This window comes from Balaenoptera ricei, chromosome 2 (assembly GCF_028023285.1).
Source record: "Balaenoptera ricei isolate mBalRic1 chromosome 2, mBalRic1.hap2, whole genome shotgun sequence".
In the NCBI taxonomy this organism is placed as follows: Eukaryota; Metazoa; Chordata; class Mammalia; order Artiodactyla; family Balaenopteridae; genus Balaenoptera; species Balaenoptera ricei.
Window position 1 is genome coordinate 76,977,944 of NC_082640.1, and position 19,931 is coordinate 76,997,874.

The 19,931-nt window shown below is 45.5% G+C and overlaps 1 protein-coding gene across 1 annotated transcript in view; it reads left to right on the forward strand.

The window, feature by feature from the left end:
• The window catches only part of MYO1E (myosin IE), a 201,092-nt gene extending 181,446 nt beyond the window's left edge, over positions 1–19,646 (forward strand). The window contains exons 26-28 of the mRNA XM_059913157.1: positions 1,842–2,043; positions 14,146–14,315; positions 18,570–19,646. Of these exons, the coding sequence (XP_059769140.1) occupies positions 1,842–2,043; positions 14,146–14,315; positions 18,570–18,646 (449 nt within the window). The 3' untranslated portion in view covers positions 18,647–19,646. The remainder of the gene's footprint in view (positions 1–1,841; positions 2,044–14,145; positions 14,316–18,569) is intronic.
• The last annotated feature ends 285 nt before the right edge of the window (positions 19,647–19,931 follow it).

A 19,931-nucleotide genomic window follows, 5' to 3' on the forward strand; every position in this document is an offset into this window, starting at 1 on the left:
GTCCCCAGAATGTTTGATGTTAATAGGTTTAGGATTGTAGGTCTGAAAAGGGTCATCTTGGGACCACACTTGACTCAGATCATCCCAGACAAGGGAATTTATTTGTAGCAGTGTCCAAAATAAGCAGTAAAAAGCATTTCTTTTGTTTCCTGCTCTGGAATCTCACAGTTGCATGCTAAAGTATGGACAACCATGCCTATCAGTGAGAAACTAATTCTCATCTCTTTTGGAGTCCCCATCCTGCCTGGCCCAGCTGTCTTTCCTCCCCTCTGCCTTTATCCTTGAAGAAAATCCAAGCACAAAAGAACCTAAGAGAACCAGTGTAGTATTTTGTTACTACTTATGCGCCAGCCGCCCGTGCAAAATCCTGGCCAGACCACCTGGAAAGCTCATTTGCCTCAGCTGTGTTGGCCACAGTCGGCTCAGACCAAATACCTGACCTTGAGCACAGCTCTCAACCTCTGTATGTGACAGTTTCTTCACCAATAAAATGAGGCAATTGGACCCCAATCCCTTACCTCAGTACTTCTCATACTATCTATGTTGAAGGATCAAGGGCTTGGGGTTTTTTTTTGTTTTGTTTTGGGTTTTTGTGGGTTTTTTTACTTAATTTTTAATCCATCACAAACTATACTTTTGTAAGATATAATAAAAGTTACTAGAAGAATGGAAATTTAAAAGCATTCAAAATATAAGCCAAAATTTCTTATTAGATTCAACAGACATGAAATATGTCTGTGAAACTGCTGTGAACGCTTCTAAATGCTTGCTCTTAATTTCTGAGCTTACTGATGGTGGGTGGGTCACGAGCAGCATGGGGCAGTCCACCTATGGGACCCCTTTTGAGTATCATGGCCCTAGAACACGTCCCACTCTGGATGCCCTTCTGCTGTCCTTGGCAACCTTGGCAGCAAGTGGGGTCTCACCAAGCTCCTTGTTTCTTTCATGAAGAAATTGACACTCTGAAAGGTCAAGTATCTCGCTCAAGGTCAACACAGCTATCAGAGGCAGAGCCAAACCTGAACCCCGAGTCGCCTTATAATCTAAGGGTCATCCCACTGGTACCAAAGGGTTCTTCTCTTAATTCGGATGGAAGAGGTTTGCTTTATGGTGGGTTCACCAAAAGCATGCCTTCGGGAGCCTTGTTCCCCTTCACTCTTCCCCAAATCTGTCGGTGGGAGAAGAGATAAGGGCTTCTTCATACATAGCTTGGAATGACAGTGCCGCTTTCAGCCAAGGCGCACGGTTTGGAGCCCAGCACCAGAGTCTGTTACTTACCAGATAATGTGATCTTGACCAGGAACAGTTTGGCTAAGACAGCTTGCTCTCTCCAGATTAATCCAACCAGCGGCCACATCTCCCCTGCCTGTGTGGAGTGCTCCCTTCACCTCCCGCAGCAGCCTCCTGCAGAGGACACCCTGGACTGACCCCTTGAAAATGGATGTCCAGCTGTTCAAACAGCTGCCTGCCAGCCCTCTTGAATCACAACGTCATCATTTTTCTTAGACCCAAGAATGTGCCTCCCAACTAGTTGCAGGCTTACCTTTCTCTGACCATTGGCTTCGGAACCCTGAACATCTGGTGGTTCTAAAGTCGGGATCAACAAGCATGCATGAGCGTCCGCTATGTTCCAGGCACTGGCCGGGCAGTGTACAATGTCTTGGGCTCTATTCCTCGCAAAATATGAGCAGTTATGCCCTCCCTTATTTCAGAAGGGGAAACTGAGGCCTGGCAAAGCTAAGTAACTCACTCATGGCTGACGGGCGGAAAAAAATTTGGAGAGCCTTTAGCGTGGGATCAGAAATTTTCCGCTTTGTTTTCTCCTCTTTCCCACTTCCTAGGCTACCATCAGAATGGAGTCATTAAAAACCAGTTTGTGCCGCATCCCCACGCTGCTGGAAACCAGAGGTCAACTCAGAAGAGCCTGTGCCCTTCTATGGCTCGCCCACCCTTACCACGACAACAGTCCGTTGGCTCAGACCGAGTGTCACAGACGCCGGAGAGCTTGGATTTCCTCAAGGTCCCAGACCAGGGTGCTGCAGGGTAAGAGCCCCACCTCCCATGGGTGAAACTCACGACCTCCATCTCCACCAGCCACACTAAGGCTCGAGGATTTGGGGGGCCATCCACGCATGATTCTCAAGGTCAGTTTTCCACCCACGTGTGTTGTCATCCCGCCCCAAGGCTGTGAGGCCCTCGGTTGGCATTTTCTAAAAGTACAGCCAAGTTGATCCCACACACCTCATTCTCCAGAGAGGCCTTATCTCGGAAACATCAGAAGAGGGGCCCCCTTCCACCCTGAGATCTGATCACTCTGTGACCTTTTTTGCTCTCTGGGATGGTTGAGAAATAATGGGGGTTTCGATTTATGTCTGTGCCTGAAGTTGCGTAAACACAACAGCGCAAAGAGTCATTAGATACATAAAGAATACCATCCCAGCATTCTATGAGATGCAGATGTTTGGTTATGAAGACAAATCTTCAGGGCTTTAAAATGAGACCCTCTCTCCCTTTCTATAACAGAAAATGAAGAGGGGAAGAAAAGAAACCAAGGCTTTTTAGTTGGAGGAAGTAAAGATTCCTGGAACTCTGTGTAGATATTCAGAGTTATCCGTGTAGGAAGGGGGTTTGCTGGGTCCTGTGGAGTCACCAGGCATGTGATTAGGGCCAACTTCAAGACAAGTGAGTGAACTCTGCCAGGGGGTAGATTTTGGCACCAGTAAACAAAAGAACATTCCAGTAGCCCAAAGGTGAACTACCCTAGGATGTAAGGAGCACCTTGTCCCTGGAAGTATTCAGGCACAGGCTGGATGGAAATCACCAGGCTGGAGTATTATAGAGTGATGGTGTCACATACCAGATAAGGATGAGAATCCTGTGTCAGCCCCTGTTACCTGTCTAATACTGGACCTGCTCCTAACCCTCTCTGAGTTTCATTTTGCTTATCTGTACACTGAGGTAATACCACCAAGCTTGCAGGGTTGCTGGGTGGGGGGTGGGGGGGGACTAGAGAAAATCTACATAAAACACCTACCATGGTTCCAGGCATGTGGGAGGCTACTCGGCCAGCTGTAGCTCGATGACGATGATGGTGGTGATGAAGCAATCATTATCTCATGGTGGCTGCACTAGTGACTTTTTTTTTTTTTTTTTTTTTTAATTTATTTTTGGCCGTGTTGGGTCTTCGTTTCTGTGCGAGGGCTTTCTCTAGCTGTGGCGAGTGGGGGCCACTCTTCATCGCGGTGCGCGGGCCTCTCACTATCGCGGCCTCTCTTGTTGTGGAGCACAGGCTCCAGACGCGCAGGCTCAGTAGTTGTGGCTCATGGGCTCTGTTGCTCCGCGGCATGTGGGATCTTCCCAGACCAGGGCTCGAACCCGCGTCCCCTGCATTGGCAGGCAGATTCTCAACCACTGCGCCACCAGGGAAGCCCTGGGCTAATGACTTTTGAGGAATCTTCCGACTCTGCATGATTCTCGGTAGTTCTCTCTGCCGAACCCGATCGTGGGGTTACTGCAGCCCACTCTTCACCTCCCTCCTGCCCACCTCCATTTTCTATTCTCACCGTATCTATAGAATAATAAAGAACTTTCAAGTGTGATCAGGAGACTTGTGTACAGAACAGGGTGGTGCTGGGTGAGAGGCAACAGCTCCTTCCTCTGGGTGGGCAGACACCCATTCACCTCCAGGCCTTATCAAAGACCGCAGAGCTCTTAGGGACTTTTCCAGACGTCACCAGCTTCTTTCCTGGTGTTCCTTTTCCCCTAGCAAGTCTTACCTCATTTGGGCTACAGAGAGGAAAGCACCTTGGTTTTGTACAAATGGCCATCAGGAGAGTGGCTGCCACTTTCTATTAGATCTCTCTCCGTGCTCCCCCAACTCTTGCATAAGTAGCTCTATCCCACCAGTTCTAATGATCATGGTTTACCTGATTGGCTTGGTCTAAAGAGATGGTTCTCATACTTTAATGTACACCAGAGTCACCTGGAGAACCTCCTGGCCCACTTCTAGTATTTCTGATTCAGTAGGACCAGGGGAGGGGCCACGCATTTACATTTCTACCAAGTTCTGAAATGATGGTGATGCCGCTGATCCAGGGACCACATTTTGAAAACCACTTGTCACGTCATTTTGATGAAACCAGGGGAGTTTCTGTATAAAGGTGAATCGGAAGGGCGCTGTGGAGGCAACTGGAGCCTTTACTCCATAACCCAGGCCTATGCTATTCAAGTGGACGGAAGAGACTAAAATAATCAAACAAGACTTCCTGGGCCCAGTTTGATTTCCCGAAGTAGGCAGGGGATTAAAACCAGTCAGCAAAATGCACCAGATCTCTTAGCTCTGTCTGCTAGCTTCCTACTTGCTTTGGTTTTGGCAAGCAAAACCATCTTTCCAGCCTGCTTTGCAAGTTACAGACTTGCACACCAGCCAGCTGGGAGCATCTGTCAGCCAAAAAGCAGGCAATTTAGGAACATTGTGTCTTAACCGAGGCTGCTCCCTTCCAGCCCTCAGCTGCGCTGTTCCCTATTTAAGTCTTATCACACCCTTTGCCACCTTTAGGCCTAAAGATCAGGCATACGTGACGCTATTTTGGCAGTGGCTGTGAGGCTGGAAGGAGAGGGAACCTTCACAACCATCTACTAGGCAGTAAGACCTTCCTGTATGTAAAACTTGTGTATAAAACTCGTATGAGGCACACTGAGTCCTGTAGCTACAAGAATCCCAGCCAGCCTCCTCTTTGTACGCTTAAATCTGCTGTAATGCAAATATTCCTTAAGAAATCATACTCTGATCAAAAGGCTGAGCTTTTTCTTAGTATTTATTTTCTAAAACACATAAAGTCAAAGTTAAAATAATTTCTAATGTGGCCAGAGACTTTAGACAAGCATTTCAGGGGCCTCGTGGTTACCTACATTCAACAGTTCTTCTTTGCCGAGAAAACATGAATTGCATTTGTTCCGTGGGACGTTGCTGGAGCAAACAGGGACCTTTGGGGTCCCGAGCTTGTACCTTTCCACAAAGACGAGAGTTCCTGTTTACATTACAGTCCCAAACAGTGCCCTTGAATTTACCAACCTATAAAAGGGAGATTACCACCAAGTCTCCTTGGACTTTCAACTCTTGGGTTCATCTTTCCTTTCCCTCTCCCACCACCAATGCACTTTTCTTTATAGACATATTTAGCATAAGCAGTCATCTCTTTTGGATCATGCAATGTGGATAAAATCAAATGGTGTAATTAGCACCTCAAGTTAATTCAGGAACGTCTTTGTCAGTTTATTTTGGGTTCAGTCAGTTTGGGTTTTATGTTTTTTGGGTTTTTTTGTTTTTGCTTTTGGAGAGAACATGAAGCCTTCGCTAAATTAATTACCACCCCAACTGGATTCTTTACCCTTGCCATGCCATGTTTGTTGTGATCGTCATTATTATCATTGACCAAGAAAACTAAGATGTACAAGGAATCATAATAACCTTGTAGTCCCTTAACATACCTTTTGAACAGTCTGATTCAGGTTCAAGATCTTCCTGAGTCTCAGGAAAAGAGAACAGGTAAAGCAAGAATCCATATAAATAGTTCATTCATCAGCCTTTGCTCCGGCTTCATAGGAACACTTGATTTGCCAACCAAGTGTGCTTTATATTTTCCCTCCTGTAACTGAGATGTACATAATCTACCTCCAGTTCATTACTGGAGGCATTAAAACCCAGACTGGAAATGTTTTTTTCTGTGGGCCTTTTTAAACCTGTGGTCCATTTCATGGGAGGACAACTTCAGGAAATTTCAAGATACTCCAGAGATTAATCCAACTAGAAGTTGGAGAAACAGGAAAATATTGAAAGTGCTCAGCGGTAGGGCTTCTGGCCATGCCACAAAAGAAGGATCGATAGAAAAATTTAAATGCTGCCTGTGTGTCTCTTGAAAGGATTCTCCTAATGGAGCCATATTTTTCAAGGAGCTTAAAATTTCCAACAAGTGTCCAATAGCAATATTTCTTAACCCATAATCTGCAGGAGTAGCAGCCATATCCTGGCCCAGGCAGACACGAAGCTTAGGAATTCCTGGCATCCGTTACCAAATTTCCAGTAATGTTTATAGATTCAACCTTTTGGAACAGAGCACATTTTAAAGAGCCAATGAAATAAAATGCCATTATTTTCCTTCTTGGAATTTCAAGACATAAATTTCACATCTGCAGAACGAAGACGTGATATTTGAAAGCTTAATCCCAGCTCACCCTGTCATAGATGAGGCACACCCGGGTGTCCCAGAGGTGTGGAGACTGCAGAGTTCGCAGAAGGTGGCCTGGCCATGTGCAGAGAGCACAGATTCACACTTGCAAGGACTGGGTATGAGTCCCGGGTCATTTGTTCCTTCCTTCATTGATTCATGCATTGAATATTTACTGAACTATGTGCCTTCTGTGTGCCACGTGCTGGCCACATGGATTGTTCCACTGATTACCAGCTGACACCCTCGTGTATGTCACTTAATCTTCCTACACCTTGGTTTCCCCACCTGTACTGTATAATAGAGCTAATAATCAGAAATTTAAAACCCAATCAGGGTTTCAGGAAGATTAAATAAGGGCTTTGTAAACTATAAAGCACAGTGCAACTTGAAAGTTTATTTATATTTATTTTATGACTGTTATTCATGTGGTTTGGTCTTGCAGGGAAATAGTAATATTCTACCAGGATTGAGAAGTGGGTGTCCCCTGGCCCAGTGGCTTTACCCTCAAGAGCTCAAACCTCTGGCCTGCATAGAGCTCTAGACTCCATGAGGGGCTAAGCTTCAGGCATTGCTGGCTTTAATGGGGGCAGAATGGGCAGCCTAGCGAAGCCAAGACAAGGGGACGAGTCAGGGAGACACCCTCTCCCCGTCCCACTTCCCTGACACACACATCTAATAGCCATGCTGCTCTCTGTGGGCTCAGGGCAACAGCAGAACAGAGAGCTGAGAGGTAGTATTGCAACAGACACTAGCTGCATTTCAATAACTAAATAAAGTCCAAAACTCCTTCTCCTGCTTTACTATTCCACAGTCTTTTTCTAGTTAAACCTCCTTTGCTCCAATCACTATAACAACCTACATCCCAGGAGCAGAGCGAATGAACAATCCCTGACTTTACAGCGCTTTGTTGTCATTGACGTCACTTGGCGTTTTGTGTTCTTGTGGGCTTCTGGCCTCTTGTGGCTCAGAGGTCGGTCGGCATCCTGATGTCTCAGGGCAAAGGCACCACTTGGTCTTCCCAGGCACTAAAACAGGGCTTCTCTAGCAGTGCAGGTTTTCACAAAGCAAACTGGGTATAATGTGCTTGATTACTCAGGAAACTTTGTGGTGTGGGTTATAATGTGACTGCATTGGATGTTTAATTCCCTACTCAGAAAAAGACCTGCTGTAAAAGCAAGGTGCTGTAGCCGAGCTTCTTCATGTGTTTCTTTTCTTAATGAAGAATAGACACAATAAAGTGGTAAGTGTGTACAATCCCTTGGTATCCACGGGGGACTGGTTCACACACACACACACACACACACACACACACACACGCCAGATACAAAAACCCGTTCATGTTCAAGTCCCTTATATAATATGGCACAGTATTTGACATGGTATTTGCATATAACCTATGCACATCCTCCTGTGTACTATAAATCATCTCTAGGTTACTTATAATACTGAATACAATGTAAATGTTATGTAAATAGTTGCCCTGCCCAGCAAATTCTAGTTTTGCTTTTTGGAGCTTTCCGGAATTTTTTTTCTGAATATTTTCCAATCTCAGTTGGTTGAATCTGTATCTGGGATGCAGAACCCATGGATGTGAAGGGCCAACCGTACAGATTACCCTGAAATGATGGGTCACATGGTAACAGGAAAACTAAATTACACTGTGCCAGAGTTGCATATAATGAAACAACTGGATTTGCTCTGTGATGCAGAGTTTTATAACTATATACCAGCGGCAATAGGAAACGTAACTTTGTCGTTGTGAGTCTGAAATTCTTGCTCCTGCCCCCATTATCCCAATGAAATAGCTGTTTTTATAACAGTTTTCAATCATGTGAGGTTTATTTGGAATACAAATATCATAAAATGTGAGCCCTACCAAAATTATCTAAATCCTGCATATCCATTACAAAATAAATCTAGGCAAAGCACTTTTAAATGAGTGAAAGTGAGTTATCATGAGGGTAGTGGAGGGATAGTGAGTGGTGTGCTGTGAACGACTAGCTCTCTGGGGATGAAAAGGCGGCAGCTGTAACATTTGTCAGTTTCTGCTCACTGTGGCCGATTTCAAGCTACCAAGGTGACTTCCCCTGGTCCCAGAGCTGGGGGGAGATGTACAGTCTCCCACTGTCCTACGGTGTTCCCACCACAGGTAGGCAGCAGACGTTAATAACTTCAAGAGCGTGGAGAGATGTAAAATGCGGTAAGATAATTAGGTAGGGTCAGATTATGAGTATTTGTTGCCTTTGCTTTTAATATAATTTATTCAGTTAAATGTGTTCGATTGCATGTTTAATAATGACTCTCTTTAACAACTGACCACAAAACTCCTGAAAGCGTAACAAGCCTCTCTCACAGGCTGGGCTGAGCCAGTTCCTGCTCCCTGGGCACAGGGGTCTTGTTTGCTGTGTAAGAAAATCTCAATCCCTTTTTCGTGGCTGTAAGTGGAGTCAACCAGCACCTAAAAGACCTTGATAATTTCTGGCAGCTGGTAGAAAGCCAGCCTCTCTCCTCATTATTGACTGCACAGGATCGCCACCTAGTGGTGGAAGGAGATTGTCTGGGTTGAAGGCTGCGTCTGTGGAACAGAGCTGGGAAAATGGCTGTTCTCGCAGACTGATTTCTGTGGTGCTTTCCAGATCCACAGTGTGGTGAATGGAGAGAGTGATCGCCCCATCGGGGCAGGCTTCCTGTGTTCCATGGTACATCTGACCGTAGGGATCTTGTTGAGAGCACGCTGTAAAGCCTTCTTAGAATTAGAAGAAGGGCCTGGGCCATTGCCGGAATTCCCTCTTTTTACCCCGTGAAGACACTGATCCCTAAAGAGGTGAAGTGATGGCCCCGAGTCACATGCCAGCCGGTGTCAGAACTGGGCCTCAAACCCAGTGCACTGACTCTGACTCTTAAGCCACTGTCCCTTCTGCTACTCCCTCAGAACATGCAGGTTGAGGCCACACAGTCTTCCTGGGCCCGGCGCCAGGTCCAGGGTCCACAGTGGTGAGAACAGCCGCCCCCATGGAATCTACTGCCCTGCCAGGGAGTCAGCTGGTACAGGCCCCGGTCCCACTGCATTGACCCCCTGCTCTGAGCAGGTGCAGGCTACCAGAGGATGCTGCCCGGGGTGAAACAAGACCCAAAGGCTGAGCAGGAGTTAGCAGCGGTGGTTACGGGGTGGGGAGCATGGCCAGACCATGGGGCCAGAAAGGTCGTGTGGCTGGAGCTCTGGGAGCCTGCTGCATATGCGTCGTGCCATCCACTGATGAAGCCAGCAGGAAGTTCCAGGAACCTAGGTCAGTCGTTTCGCGGGAACTGTTGTGAGGTTCAATGAGGCAACATCTGAAAATGCCCAGCACAGTACCTTGCCCAGAGCTCCAGGCAGGGGTTCCCAGACCACACCCCATCTGTCAACACAAGAAGAGTGAGGACATGCTTAGATGTGAGAATGAGGCAGGAGTGACGAGTGAGAAGGAGGGCTTTGCTGTAACTGGCTCACTTTGCGAAGGTGCTGCCCTACTGGAGCAGTTGTGCCCTTTCCTGGTTACAGAGGACATTTAAAAAGGAAAAAGCCAGACAGTGGTTACCTCGGGATTGCCTAAGCAGCCCCTTTCCGGATGCAGAATGCAGAGCTCTTCTCCACCTCCACGTCCATTCCCCATCACACACAGTCCCCCAGTCCACACTCTGCCCCCCAGCAAACAACGCCCCATCTCAAAGCTACCTGGAATCTCCCCTCTCCCAACTGTGGAGTGCGGTGAGCCCCATTCAGCCAAGGGATAAATGACCAGATGCCTTTACACTGCATGGTAGCAGTTGTCCAGGGACAATCACGCCAACTGTTGCCAAGAGTTTACTGTACACGGGAACCCAAATCCCCCAGTAATCCCTGAGGTTTTACTTTGATTGGTTTTACTGAGGAAGTAGGCTCTGATGCCTTAGGATCAAAGACCATGAAGTGGCCGTGTTCACACAGGTGTTTAAATGGTCCCCTCACCTCCATCCTCTCCTCCACTGTGTCCCGGATCCTGGGTGGGACACTCAGCAGCTGCTTGCTGTAGTACAAGCTGGCTGAGCTCACTCTGGGTATCAGGAGTGCGCTTCAGAGCCCAAAGAGGCCCATGCAATTTACTTTCTTTTTTTTTAAGGCAGGTTTTTTGAGATATAATTTACATACCATAAAATCAACCCATTCAAAGTACAATACAATTCAACAGGGACTTCCCTCATGGTCCAGTGGTTAAGGCTCTGCACTTCCACTGCAGGGGGCAAGGGTTCGATCCCGTGTCGGGGAACTAAGATCCCACATGCTTCATGGCGTGGCCAAAAAAAAGTACGATTCAACAGCTTTTAGTGTAGTCACAGAGTTGTGCAACCATCATCATAATCTAACTTAGGAAGATTTTCGTTATCCCGAAAAGAACCCTTCTTCCCCTTAGCAGTCATTCCCCCATCCCCCGGCCCTAGGCAACCACTAATCTACTTTCTGTCAGTATAGATAAGCCTTTTCCGGACATTTCATATAAATAGGATCATCCTTCTTTTGTTAAGTTTACTCCTAAGTATTATATTCTTTTTGTGTATTGTAAATGAAATTGTTTTCTCAATTGCATTTCTGAATTGTTCATTGCTAGTGCATAGAAATAGAGCTGATTTTTTTTTATTATTTATATTTTGGCTGTGTTGGGTCTTCGTTGCTGCACATGGGCTTTCTCTAGTTGCAGCGAGTGGAGGCTACTCTTGGTTGTGGTGCGCGGGCTTCTCATTGCACTGGCTTCTCTTTGTTGTGGAGCATGGGCTCTAGGCACGCAGGCTTCAGTAGTTGCAGCACACAGGCTCAGTAGTTGCAGCATGCGGGCCCTAGAGCACGTGGACTTGAGTAGTTGCGGTGTGTGGGCTCAGTAGTTGTGGTGCACAGGCTTAGTTTCTCCGCAGCATGTGGGATCTTCTTGGACCAGGGATAGAACCCGTGTCCCCTGCACTGGCAGGTGGATTCTTAACCACCGCGCCACCAGGGAAGTCCCCAGATAATTTTTATACATTGATCTTGTGTTCTATAATCTTGCTGAATCTTTTTATTCTAATAGTTTTTTTTTTTAGTGTATTCCTTAGGATTTTCTATGTGCAAGATCATCTCGTCTGCAAATAGAGGTATTTTCACTTCTTTTCTAATCTGTATGACTTTTATTTTTCTTGACTAATGCCTCTGGCTAGAGCTTCCAGTGGGTATTGAACAGAAGTGGTGAGCTAACACCTGTGTTTTGTTCCTGATCTTAGGGGGAAAGTATACTTGTCACCAGCAAATATGATGTAGGCTAGGAGTAGTGGACGGGGTCCTAACCCCAACCAGGGGTCAGACTTCCATGAAGAGAGGTAGGAAGATGCCAGTGTGGCCTGCAGCAGGATGGGAGGCTGGGAGCCAGCAGGGCCACACCTGACAGGGACTTCGTAGGCCAAGAGCAGAGAGAAGCTGTTGGAAGGATTTTCAGTGGAGGGTGAGGTAAACTAATAAATGCTGAGCTGGGGTGATGTTCAGGGAGCCTCGAAAGGAAGCAACTGGCAGGAAAGACATGAAGGGGGAGGAACTGGGTGACCTCCATCAAAGATGGAGGCAGATGGGCAGAGGAGCGAGCGGGGAGACTCCCGGGAAGGCTGCAGGCAGGATGGCCCCTCTTTCCAGAGGGTCATCCAGCTTTGCCTCCATCCTAAGAGGCCCCCCTGCCCAGAGAATGCACCTAAGTCCAAATACTCTTGGGCTCCAGACACCCCATCAACCTGTATTCTCCCCTGGACATAAGAGAGGCCAACTCTTCATCTATGAATATTTGGTGAGCGGATGTGTGTGCACACACGTAAGCCTGCACACACACGTGTGCATATGTGCACGTACCCTCCCAACCCTGTTTCCTGGAACTGCCAGAGTGGAGGCTTCCTCCCTCCCAGGGTGTTGTAATGCACACACCACAGCCCCAGCCCCTCCATTCCTTGTTACTGGGAAATCAGATGACTTCTGGTATCCAGGCTAATGGCTCTTATTAACCAAATGCTGACACATCCCTAATATATAGGTTGCTTAATTAAAAACCTGCTTGTCCAGCCAGCTTTCAGAGAAGCAAGCACTTCCCAAGCAGGGAATGGGGATTTCCAATAGACTAGGAAGGAAATGATGTCATGCTAATGATCTATACAACGCCTTTCCTCTTCGATGAAAGAAAGCGTCTGGTGGGGGTGGGAAGGTGGGGACGGGGTTGATCTGAGAAGAGTGGAGCCTGAGTTACCTTGGGGTTTGCTCCCTCCTACTCAGGGAACCCCCCGCCCCTGCTGGGGACAGCTAGCAGCCAGTAACCCCTCACCCCCAGCCAACCCCCTCGTGATCCGACTTGCTCAGCAGCCAGCAGCATCTATTATCACAGGACCTCGACAAGGACAGCGAGGCTCTGACCTCCTTAGAGCACAGCTCGAAACTGGGTGTGCTGTTTCCAGAACTCAAGCCCCAGGAAATACCCTCCCTTTTCCTCCCTCCTCCCACAGGTGTTAACAGGCCCAGCCAGCGCCACAATGTTGAGCTCAGCCCAGGCCCTCTTAGAAGAAATCTTAAGTTTCTTTCGTAAGCGAATGAATGTAGGCTTCACTTTGGTTAGTCCTTAAGCTAAGGGGGAGGGGGGACTGTTGGCTATATTTCTATTTCCTAAATGCATTCTCTAAATGCTTTTCATGAACATATTTAATAAATGGTTGTTCCAGATATGTTTAAAGATCTCACTAACTAGGACCAACCTAGAGTTACATGCCTTTGAGACAGTGTATGAATGGTGACCGGAGGCTGCACAGTTTGTAGAAAGAATACATTTAAAGCTACAAGACCTGGTTAGGGTCTGAAGCTGGAGATATTTTTGATGATCATGACCAGGGAGAGGAGGTGCTACTGGCGTGCCAGGGGTAAAGGCGAGGGGTGTTGCTTAACACCCTACAGTACACAGGACAGCCCCCGCAGCAAAGGATTATCTATCCGCCCAAAGTGTCAGTAGTGCTGATGTTGAGAAATTACTTTGGATAAACTTTTGCACAAGAACATTCATAGCAGCATTTCTTTGTAATGAAATTGGAATCATCCCAAGTAACCATCAACAATGGACTAGATAAGTAAATTGTGACATATTCATGCAATGGAATAGTAAGTATAAAGCAGTGAGAATGAATGAATCAAACTACATGCATCAACAGTGTTCATCTCAAAAATGGAGCGAGTGAGGGGATTCCCTGGCGGTCCAGTGGTTAGGACTCGGTGCTTTCAGTGCCGTGGCCCAGGTTCAATCCCTGGTCAGGGAACTAAGATCCCAAAAGCCATGAAGTGCGGCTGGAAAAAAAAATGGAGCAAGTGATAGCAGCATGTGATTCACTTCATATAGTTAAAAAACAGACAAACTACAAGTATCATTTAGGGATACTTATGTGCGTGGTAAAACTACAAAGCAGAATTATTAATACAAAATGCAAGCTAGGGGTTCATTCTGGGAGGGATTGTAGTTGAGGAGAGGCACCTGCAGGCGTCTATGGCAAAGTTCTGTTTCCACAGTTGAGGGAGGGGGATAGATACATGACTATTTGTTTTATTATCATTTAGATGTATAAATATGTTTTATAAACCTTGGTAGGAATGTGTGTCTTTTCCACATTTCCTTCTATGCTGGGGACACAGCAACAGAGGCTAATGTTTATGAAGAGCTAGCTACATGCTTTTGCAATGACCTTGTCAGGGAGGGTGTTTTACTCTCTGAGAAAGTTTAGGAAGTGACATGTCCTTCTAAGGATAGGGCTGGACTTGAACTTGAGCTGGCCAGTGCTGGCCCCATGCTCCAAACTACCATGTGGTGCTGCTGCCTCCTGTTGGGTCCCTTCTCACCTGCCTCCACTCTTTCCACAGGGTCCGGAGACAAACAACCAGCCGGCCTCCCCCAGCAGGGGGCAGACCCAAGCCCCAGCCCAAGCCCAAGCCTCAGGTGCCACAGTGCAAGGCTCTGTATGCCTATGATGCTCAGGACACAGACGAACTCAGCTTCAACGCCAATGACATTATCGATATTATCAAAGAAGGTAAGTGCATGGCTGGCTGGGACAGCCTCCAAAAAGCATATGGTTATATTGCTATAAAAACTAGTATAAACGTGAAAGGAATTTGTGGGCTCCTCTCACTGAAACTTGCAGAGGTAGGTCAGGTTTCAGGCTGATCAAGACTCCAGCTTCATTTTTAAAAAATACTTCTTTCAGCTCTGCCCTCTTCTTTGTATCTGTTCCCTCCTCAGGCTGTTTTTCCTCACGGTAGCAAAAAGGCTGTATCAGTTCCAGGCCAACAGATCAAACCATCTCCGAAATCCACTTTACCTCTGAAACTTCTCTTAGCCATTGGACAAAAGTCCCAGGTTTCCCTCAGATTGGACCAAATTGGTCATGTGCCCATCCCTGAATCAATCTCTGTAGCAAGGCAAAGGCTGTACCCCAAGTGGGTTAGACCTGGCTGGGACAGCCCGAGGTAACGGGAGTTAGGCCTCTCCCACCCAGATTTCATGGCCTCCTCCTAATGAAGGTAGATGGAATGGAAGCCAGGGAGACAACTTGTAACATCCATTATAAAAGTGGTCTGTGGGCTTGGCTGAATATGTTACTAATTTGGTAAAGAAGGTAAGTTAGAATATAATATACATATAATCAAACATTATTCCTTATGGAAGCATAAAAAACAAAGATAACTCTTAACTTAGGATGTTAGAAAAAGCCCCATGAAGGAAATGGCATTTGTGGTGAGGGATAGGAAGACTGACAGAGAGAGGCGCCATGGAGGCTGGAAAGAGTGGGTCCTTTTAGGAAAATGAGCCGACACTCAACCCAGGTGCAGAATCCCTGAGGAGATGTCATGGGGGATGAGATGAAGCCAGAGTGGCCTGGTCCTAGAGGCCCTGGGTGTCAGGCTCAAGACAAGTTGTCAAGACAGAGTAGAGCCATCCAAGGTGTATGAGCAGAGTAAGGACAACCTGAGTGGAGAGTGGTTCATGGCAGGGCTAGCTTTCAGGAAGAGGTAGCCAAGGGCAGTTCTAGGAATCACCTGGGCTCACTCCCAGGAGAACTCCAGGTCCCCAGACCAACCTCCTTCTAAATGTTCTCTGGGTGCTCTTTTTATCTCCTTTAGCCAGCTGGTTTTCTACAGGTGTTAATATTTTAAGTCATTTAGTATCCTTCAAAAGTTGTAATAAAAAAAGTATTGAAATAAACTCTTAGTAATACAAACAGAATTTTTATCACCAGCTTTGTTCAGCAAAAATATGGGAAATGACCTAGTATCCAGTGACGGGGATTAGTTTAATAAGCTTTGCTATATCCATTCAGTGAACTTTGATGCAAAAATTTTTGTGTTAAAGATAATGATGCAAAAGTACATACATTATTGAAATGGAAAAATGTTCATGGAGAAAAGGAAAAAGTTAGGTTAGCGACTGTGGACTACAGTCTCATTTCTGTAAAAATATAAAACACATGGAATAGAAAAATGTTTTCTAAAAAAAATGTTTAAAAATAGAAAATGTTAAAGTGGTCTCCTTAAGTGTTGAACTTTAAGTATTACTTTCTTTTCACTTCTCAGTATTTTCAAAATTTTCTAGAAATAACATGTACTGGATATAATTAAAACATATATTTGTGTAAAATGTAGAGTCCTAAAAGTTATCAAAACATGCTATAAATTATTGCTGTAATTTAAACAGTGTGGTGTGAGTGCAGGAATTGACATACAGATACAAAGGATAGAATAGCATTCAGAAGCAGACCCTTGTGTGCATAGGTATTTAATAGATGATAAATGTGGCATTTGAAATCAGGGGAAAGGATAGACAATTACTTTCCATTTTGAAAAGAAAATAAAGTTTGATCTCTGCCTCATACACAAAATAAATATCAGATAAATTAAAGATCTAAAATTATATAATTAAATTACAGAAGTCTTAGAAGGAAACCTAGAATATTATATTAATCTTTGGGTGAGAAAAGTCTTCCTATGGAAGATGTCAAACTCAAAAACCATATGGGATTTAACCTCATAAAAAGGCTAAATTAAAACCTATATGGTGAATAGCACTGGGAACAAAGTTAAATTATGGAAAACAGACTAGGCAAAAATGTTTTACATATATAAATAGCTCCTCCATGTAAATAATACAAATAATCCGGCCCAAAAGTGGACAAAGGCTATTGAGGCAATCAGTGCACAGCAGAGCCTCCTTAACCATCAGCGAAATGCAAAGCAAAGCATTTCATCTGTGATAGCAGCAAAGATTAAAATATGAGAGGGACTTCCCTGGCAGTCGAGTGGTTAGGAGTCGGTGCTTTCACTGCCCGGGCCCCAGGTTCAATCCCTACTCTGGGAACTAAGATCCCGCAAGCTGCGAGATGAGGCCAAAAGAAAAAAAAAAAAGTGAGAGTTCACATTCCCTAATCCAAATCCTTCAAGCTAACTGAGTTTCAGAAATCAGAGATGGGAGCTTTTTCACAGTATGTAACACCCCTTGCGGGTCCCAGGGAAACAGCTTAGATCAGCCTCGGTATTTCTGCCGTGGAACCTGAGAGCATTCACATGCAGTGGAAAGAGACATCATAAACAAGCCCATGTCAGTTCAGGTCAAGCTTTCCCATGAAATGAGTTTCAGAAAACTTAATTTTCAGAACTTTCTGGATTTTGTCATTGCAAATAAAGTGTGGAGTGTAATATCTTTGGTTAGTCAGGGAAATAGGTACCTCCTTTCACTATTTACTGCTGGAATAGACTTTTGGGAAGGAAAGTTAACAGTATTCTTCAAAATTGTAAAATCCCCGTATCAAAATGATTACTTTGGATTTATATATTAACCCCTTCCCCCAAGATAAGTCCCAAATAAATTAATATTTACATGCGTAAAAGAAACATAAAAGTCCTAGAAGTAAGTATAGAAGAGTTTTCTTTTACTGTCAGTGTGGGAAAGGATTTCTAAAAGTGATAGAAAACTAAAAAGCTGTAAAATCATCATCTGATTCAACTGCTCAAATATTAAAATGTCATAAAAATTGGAAGAGGGATATTTGTAACTCATGTGACAGATTCACTAGTATATAAAGAACTCCTAATCAACAAGATAAGAGACCAGCAACCAATAGAAAAATAGGCAAATGATATGAACAGTGGAATATAAGCAGCTATAGAATACAGAAGCTCTTTATATACAGATATGAAATGATTTGTAGTATGTATTATTAAGGTTTAAAAAGTACAGAACATGTAGTATGCTACCACTTGTGTACAAAAGAGGTTTTTTCGTTTGTTTGTTTGTTTGAATAAATGCCTTTATAGACATGAAATATCTCTGGAAGAAAGTGCAAGAAATAGGTAATACTGCTTGCCCTCAAAGAAGGGATCTGGGTAGCTGTTTTCACTGTTTATCCTTTTGTACTTCTGCAAGTACACATGAAAGTATTACCTATTACAAAAAATAAATTAGATTTTCTTACAAAGGATACTAGAAGGTGCATATTCTTTGATCCAAGAATCTATCCTATAGAACTACTTGCACGTGGACATAATACAGACATATGTATGGACATTTATTGCATTAACAATGAAAAATTGGGGAACAAATGTCCATCAGTAAGGGAATGTTATATAAAATTTGGTATACAATGCAGCTGTTTAAAAAATGAGATAGTCATGGAAAGATTATTGAGTATTGAAAAGCAAGATGCAGAATAGTAAGGTATAGAATGGCCTGTTTAAAATGAATGTGTGTGTTTATAATCACAGAAAAATATATACCAAATTACTGCTGAAGGGACTGGGATTAAGCTGGGACGTAATTACGGTGAAGTGTTGCAGATCAGTTCTCCCAGAAAGGCTGTGAGGTGGAGTGAGGAGTGTGAAAGATGCAGTGGGGGAATAGCCACTGTGAAAGAAAAGGGGGGAAGCAGGATTAGAGCCATCTGACCACAAGGCGACCTCACAGTCTGCCGGCCCAGCAGCTGCCCCAGAGCCGGGACTGCTCGCAGGGGAGGCTGGAAGGCTTAGGCCCCGAGAGAAGCAATGTCTCCAAGGCAGGGCAGATCCCACAGGGCCGAGAGCTGGAGACTGACAGCAAAACCTCACATCTGGGCAGCGGGTTCTTCTGGAACGGGGCCTGAGTGGCACATCTGCATGTCTAGTTTTCATTAAAATTAAGAAGGGAAAGAACATGGATGGAGCCCTTTGCCCGTGGGATGCACCCACAGGAGCAGGGTGCATCTGGCCTGGGCAGAAAGCCTTGCTCACCATCACCTCCACCATCTGTGTCCCTGCAGATCCTTCTGGCTGGTGGACCGGGCGGCTACGAGGCAAGCAGGGCCTGTTCCCCAACAACTACGTGACCAAGATCTGAGGCGCACAGAGACTCCGATGCACAGGACAGAGGAACTTCAGGCACAGACAGGGGAGGGGACATTTGGGGGCTCTCCTTCTGATCCATAGTGAGCAATTGCTTCTGCAAGGCCTGGAGCTATTCTGGCATCTTGCCCATGGAGGACCTCCAAAAGCTGGGCTGGGGACAGGGAATGTCACTCCATAAATGATCCTAAAAGGTAGCCTATTCATAGGAACCCTGGAGGGCAAACCAAGCACCCACTCAGATTTATTTATTCTATTTAAACCCGGTGAGAGGACAGGTGAGGTCCACTCAGACCTTGCTGACTCTAACAAAATAGCACCTGCTCACTCACCAGGCCCAGGGAATGGCTGTAGGCGGCCACTGACAAGTGCCTTTAGTTGAAGAGCACATTTCTTTCATCCCTCTTTTCATTACCTGACGTACACATTCCTCGGCCACCTTCCCTCAGGGAAGACCCACTCTCTGCAGGTGGGGCTTGGCGTGAGCAGGCACTTCCCGTGCAAATGTCAAGGGCCCGCAGAGCCCACAGGTGCAGTGGGTGCTGGTTTACACTTTGCTGGGCTGCAGGGGCTGAGGCTGGGCTGTCGGCCAGGCTTTCTCTGGGTCTTCAGTTGGAATGTGGCTGGCCCATGTTGGTTTTTGTGTTTAATGCTGTACCTATTACAAGAAGGATCTCTTTTTTTTCAAGCTGTACATTTATAAAAACAGATCATATACTGTATATATAAAAAATCTCAAGATGATAGAAACATGTATGAATGTACTAAGTAGTATTCCACTGTACTTATTCATAAGATAGGATTTATTACAAAACTCACACCAGGTACTTACAGTTGTGCACTACTCCTTTTCAACTATAGAATCAGTGTTACTGCTTTCTAGCTCAGTCCCTGCAAACCCTTCCCAACCCTCTCCTGTAGGTAATTTTCCTCTGCTGGCCCCCCACCCCATGTCTCCTCCCCTTACCTCCTAAATAAATAAAGGAATCAGTGAACCACCTTGTTCTTTCATGACGTCTGTCCAGCTTGGATTGTGTCCACTGCCACAAGAGAAGGTATGTTGAAGTCCTAACCCCTAGCACCTTACTTGGAAACAGGGTCTTTACAGAGGTAATCAAGTTAAAATGGGGTCGTTAGTGAGGGCCCTAATCCAGTACAAGTGGTATCCTGATAAAACGAGATTTGGACACAGATCAATCAACACACAGAGAAGGAGAAGATGAGGTGAAGAGTCAGCCACCTGCAAGCCAAGGGCTTGGAACAGGTCCTCACAGCCCTCA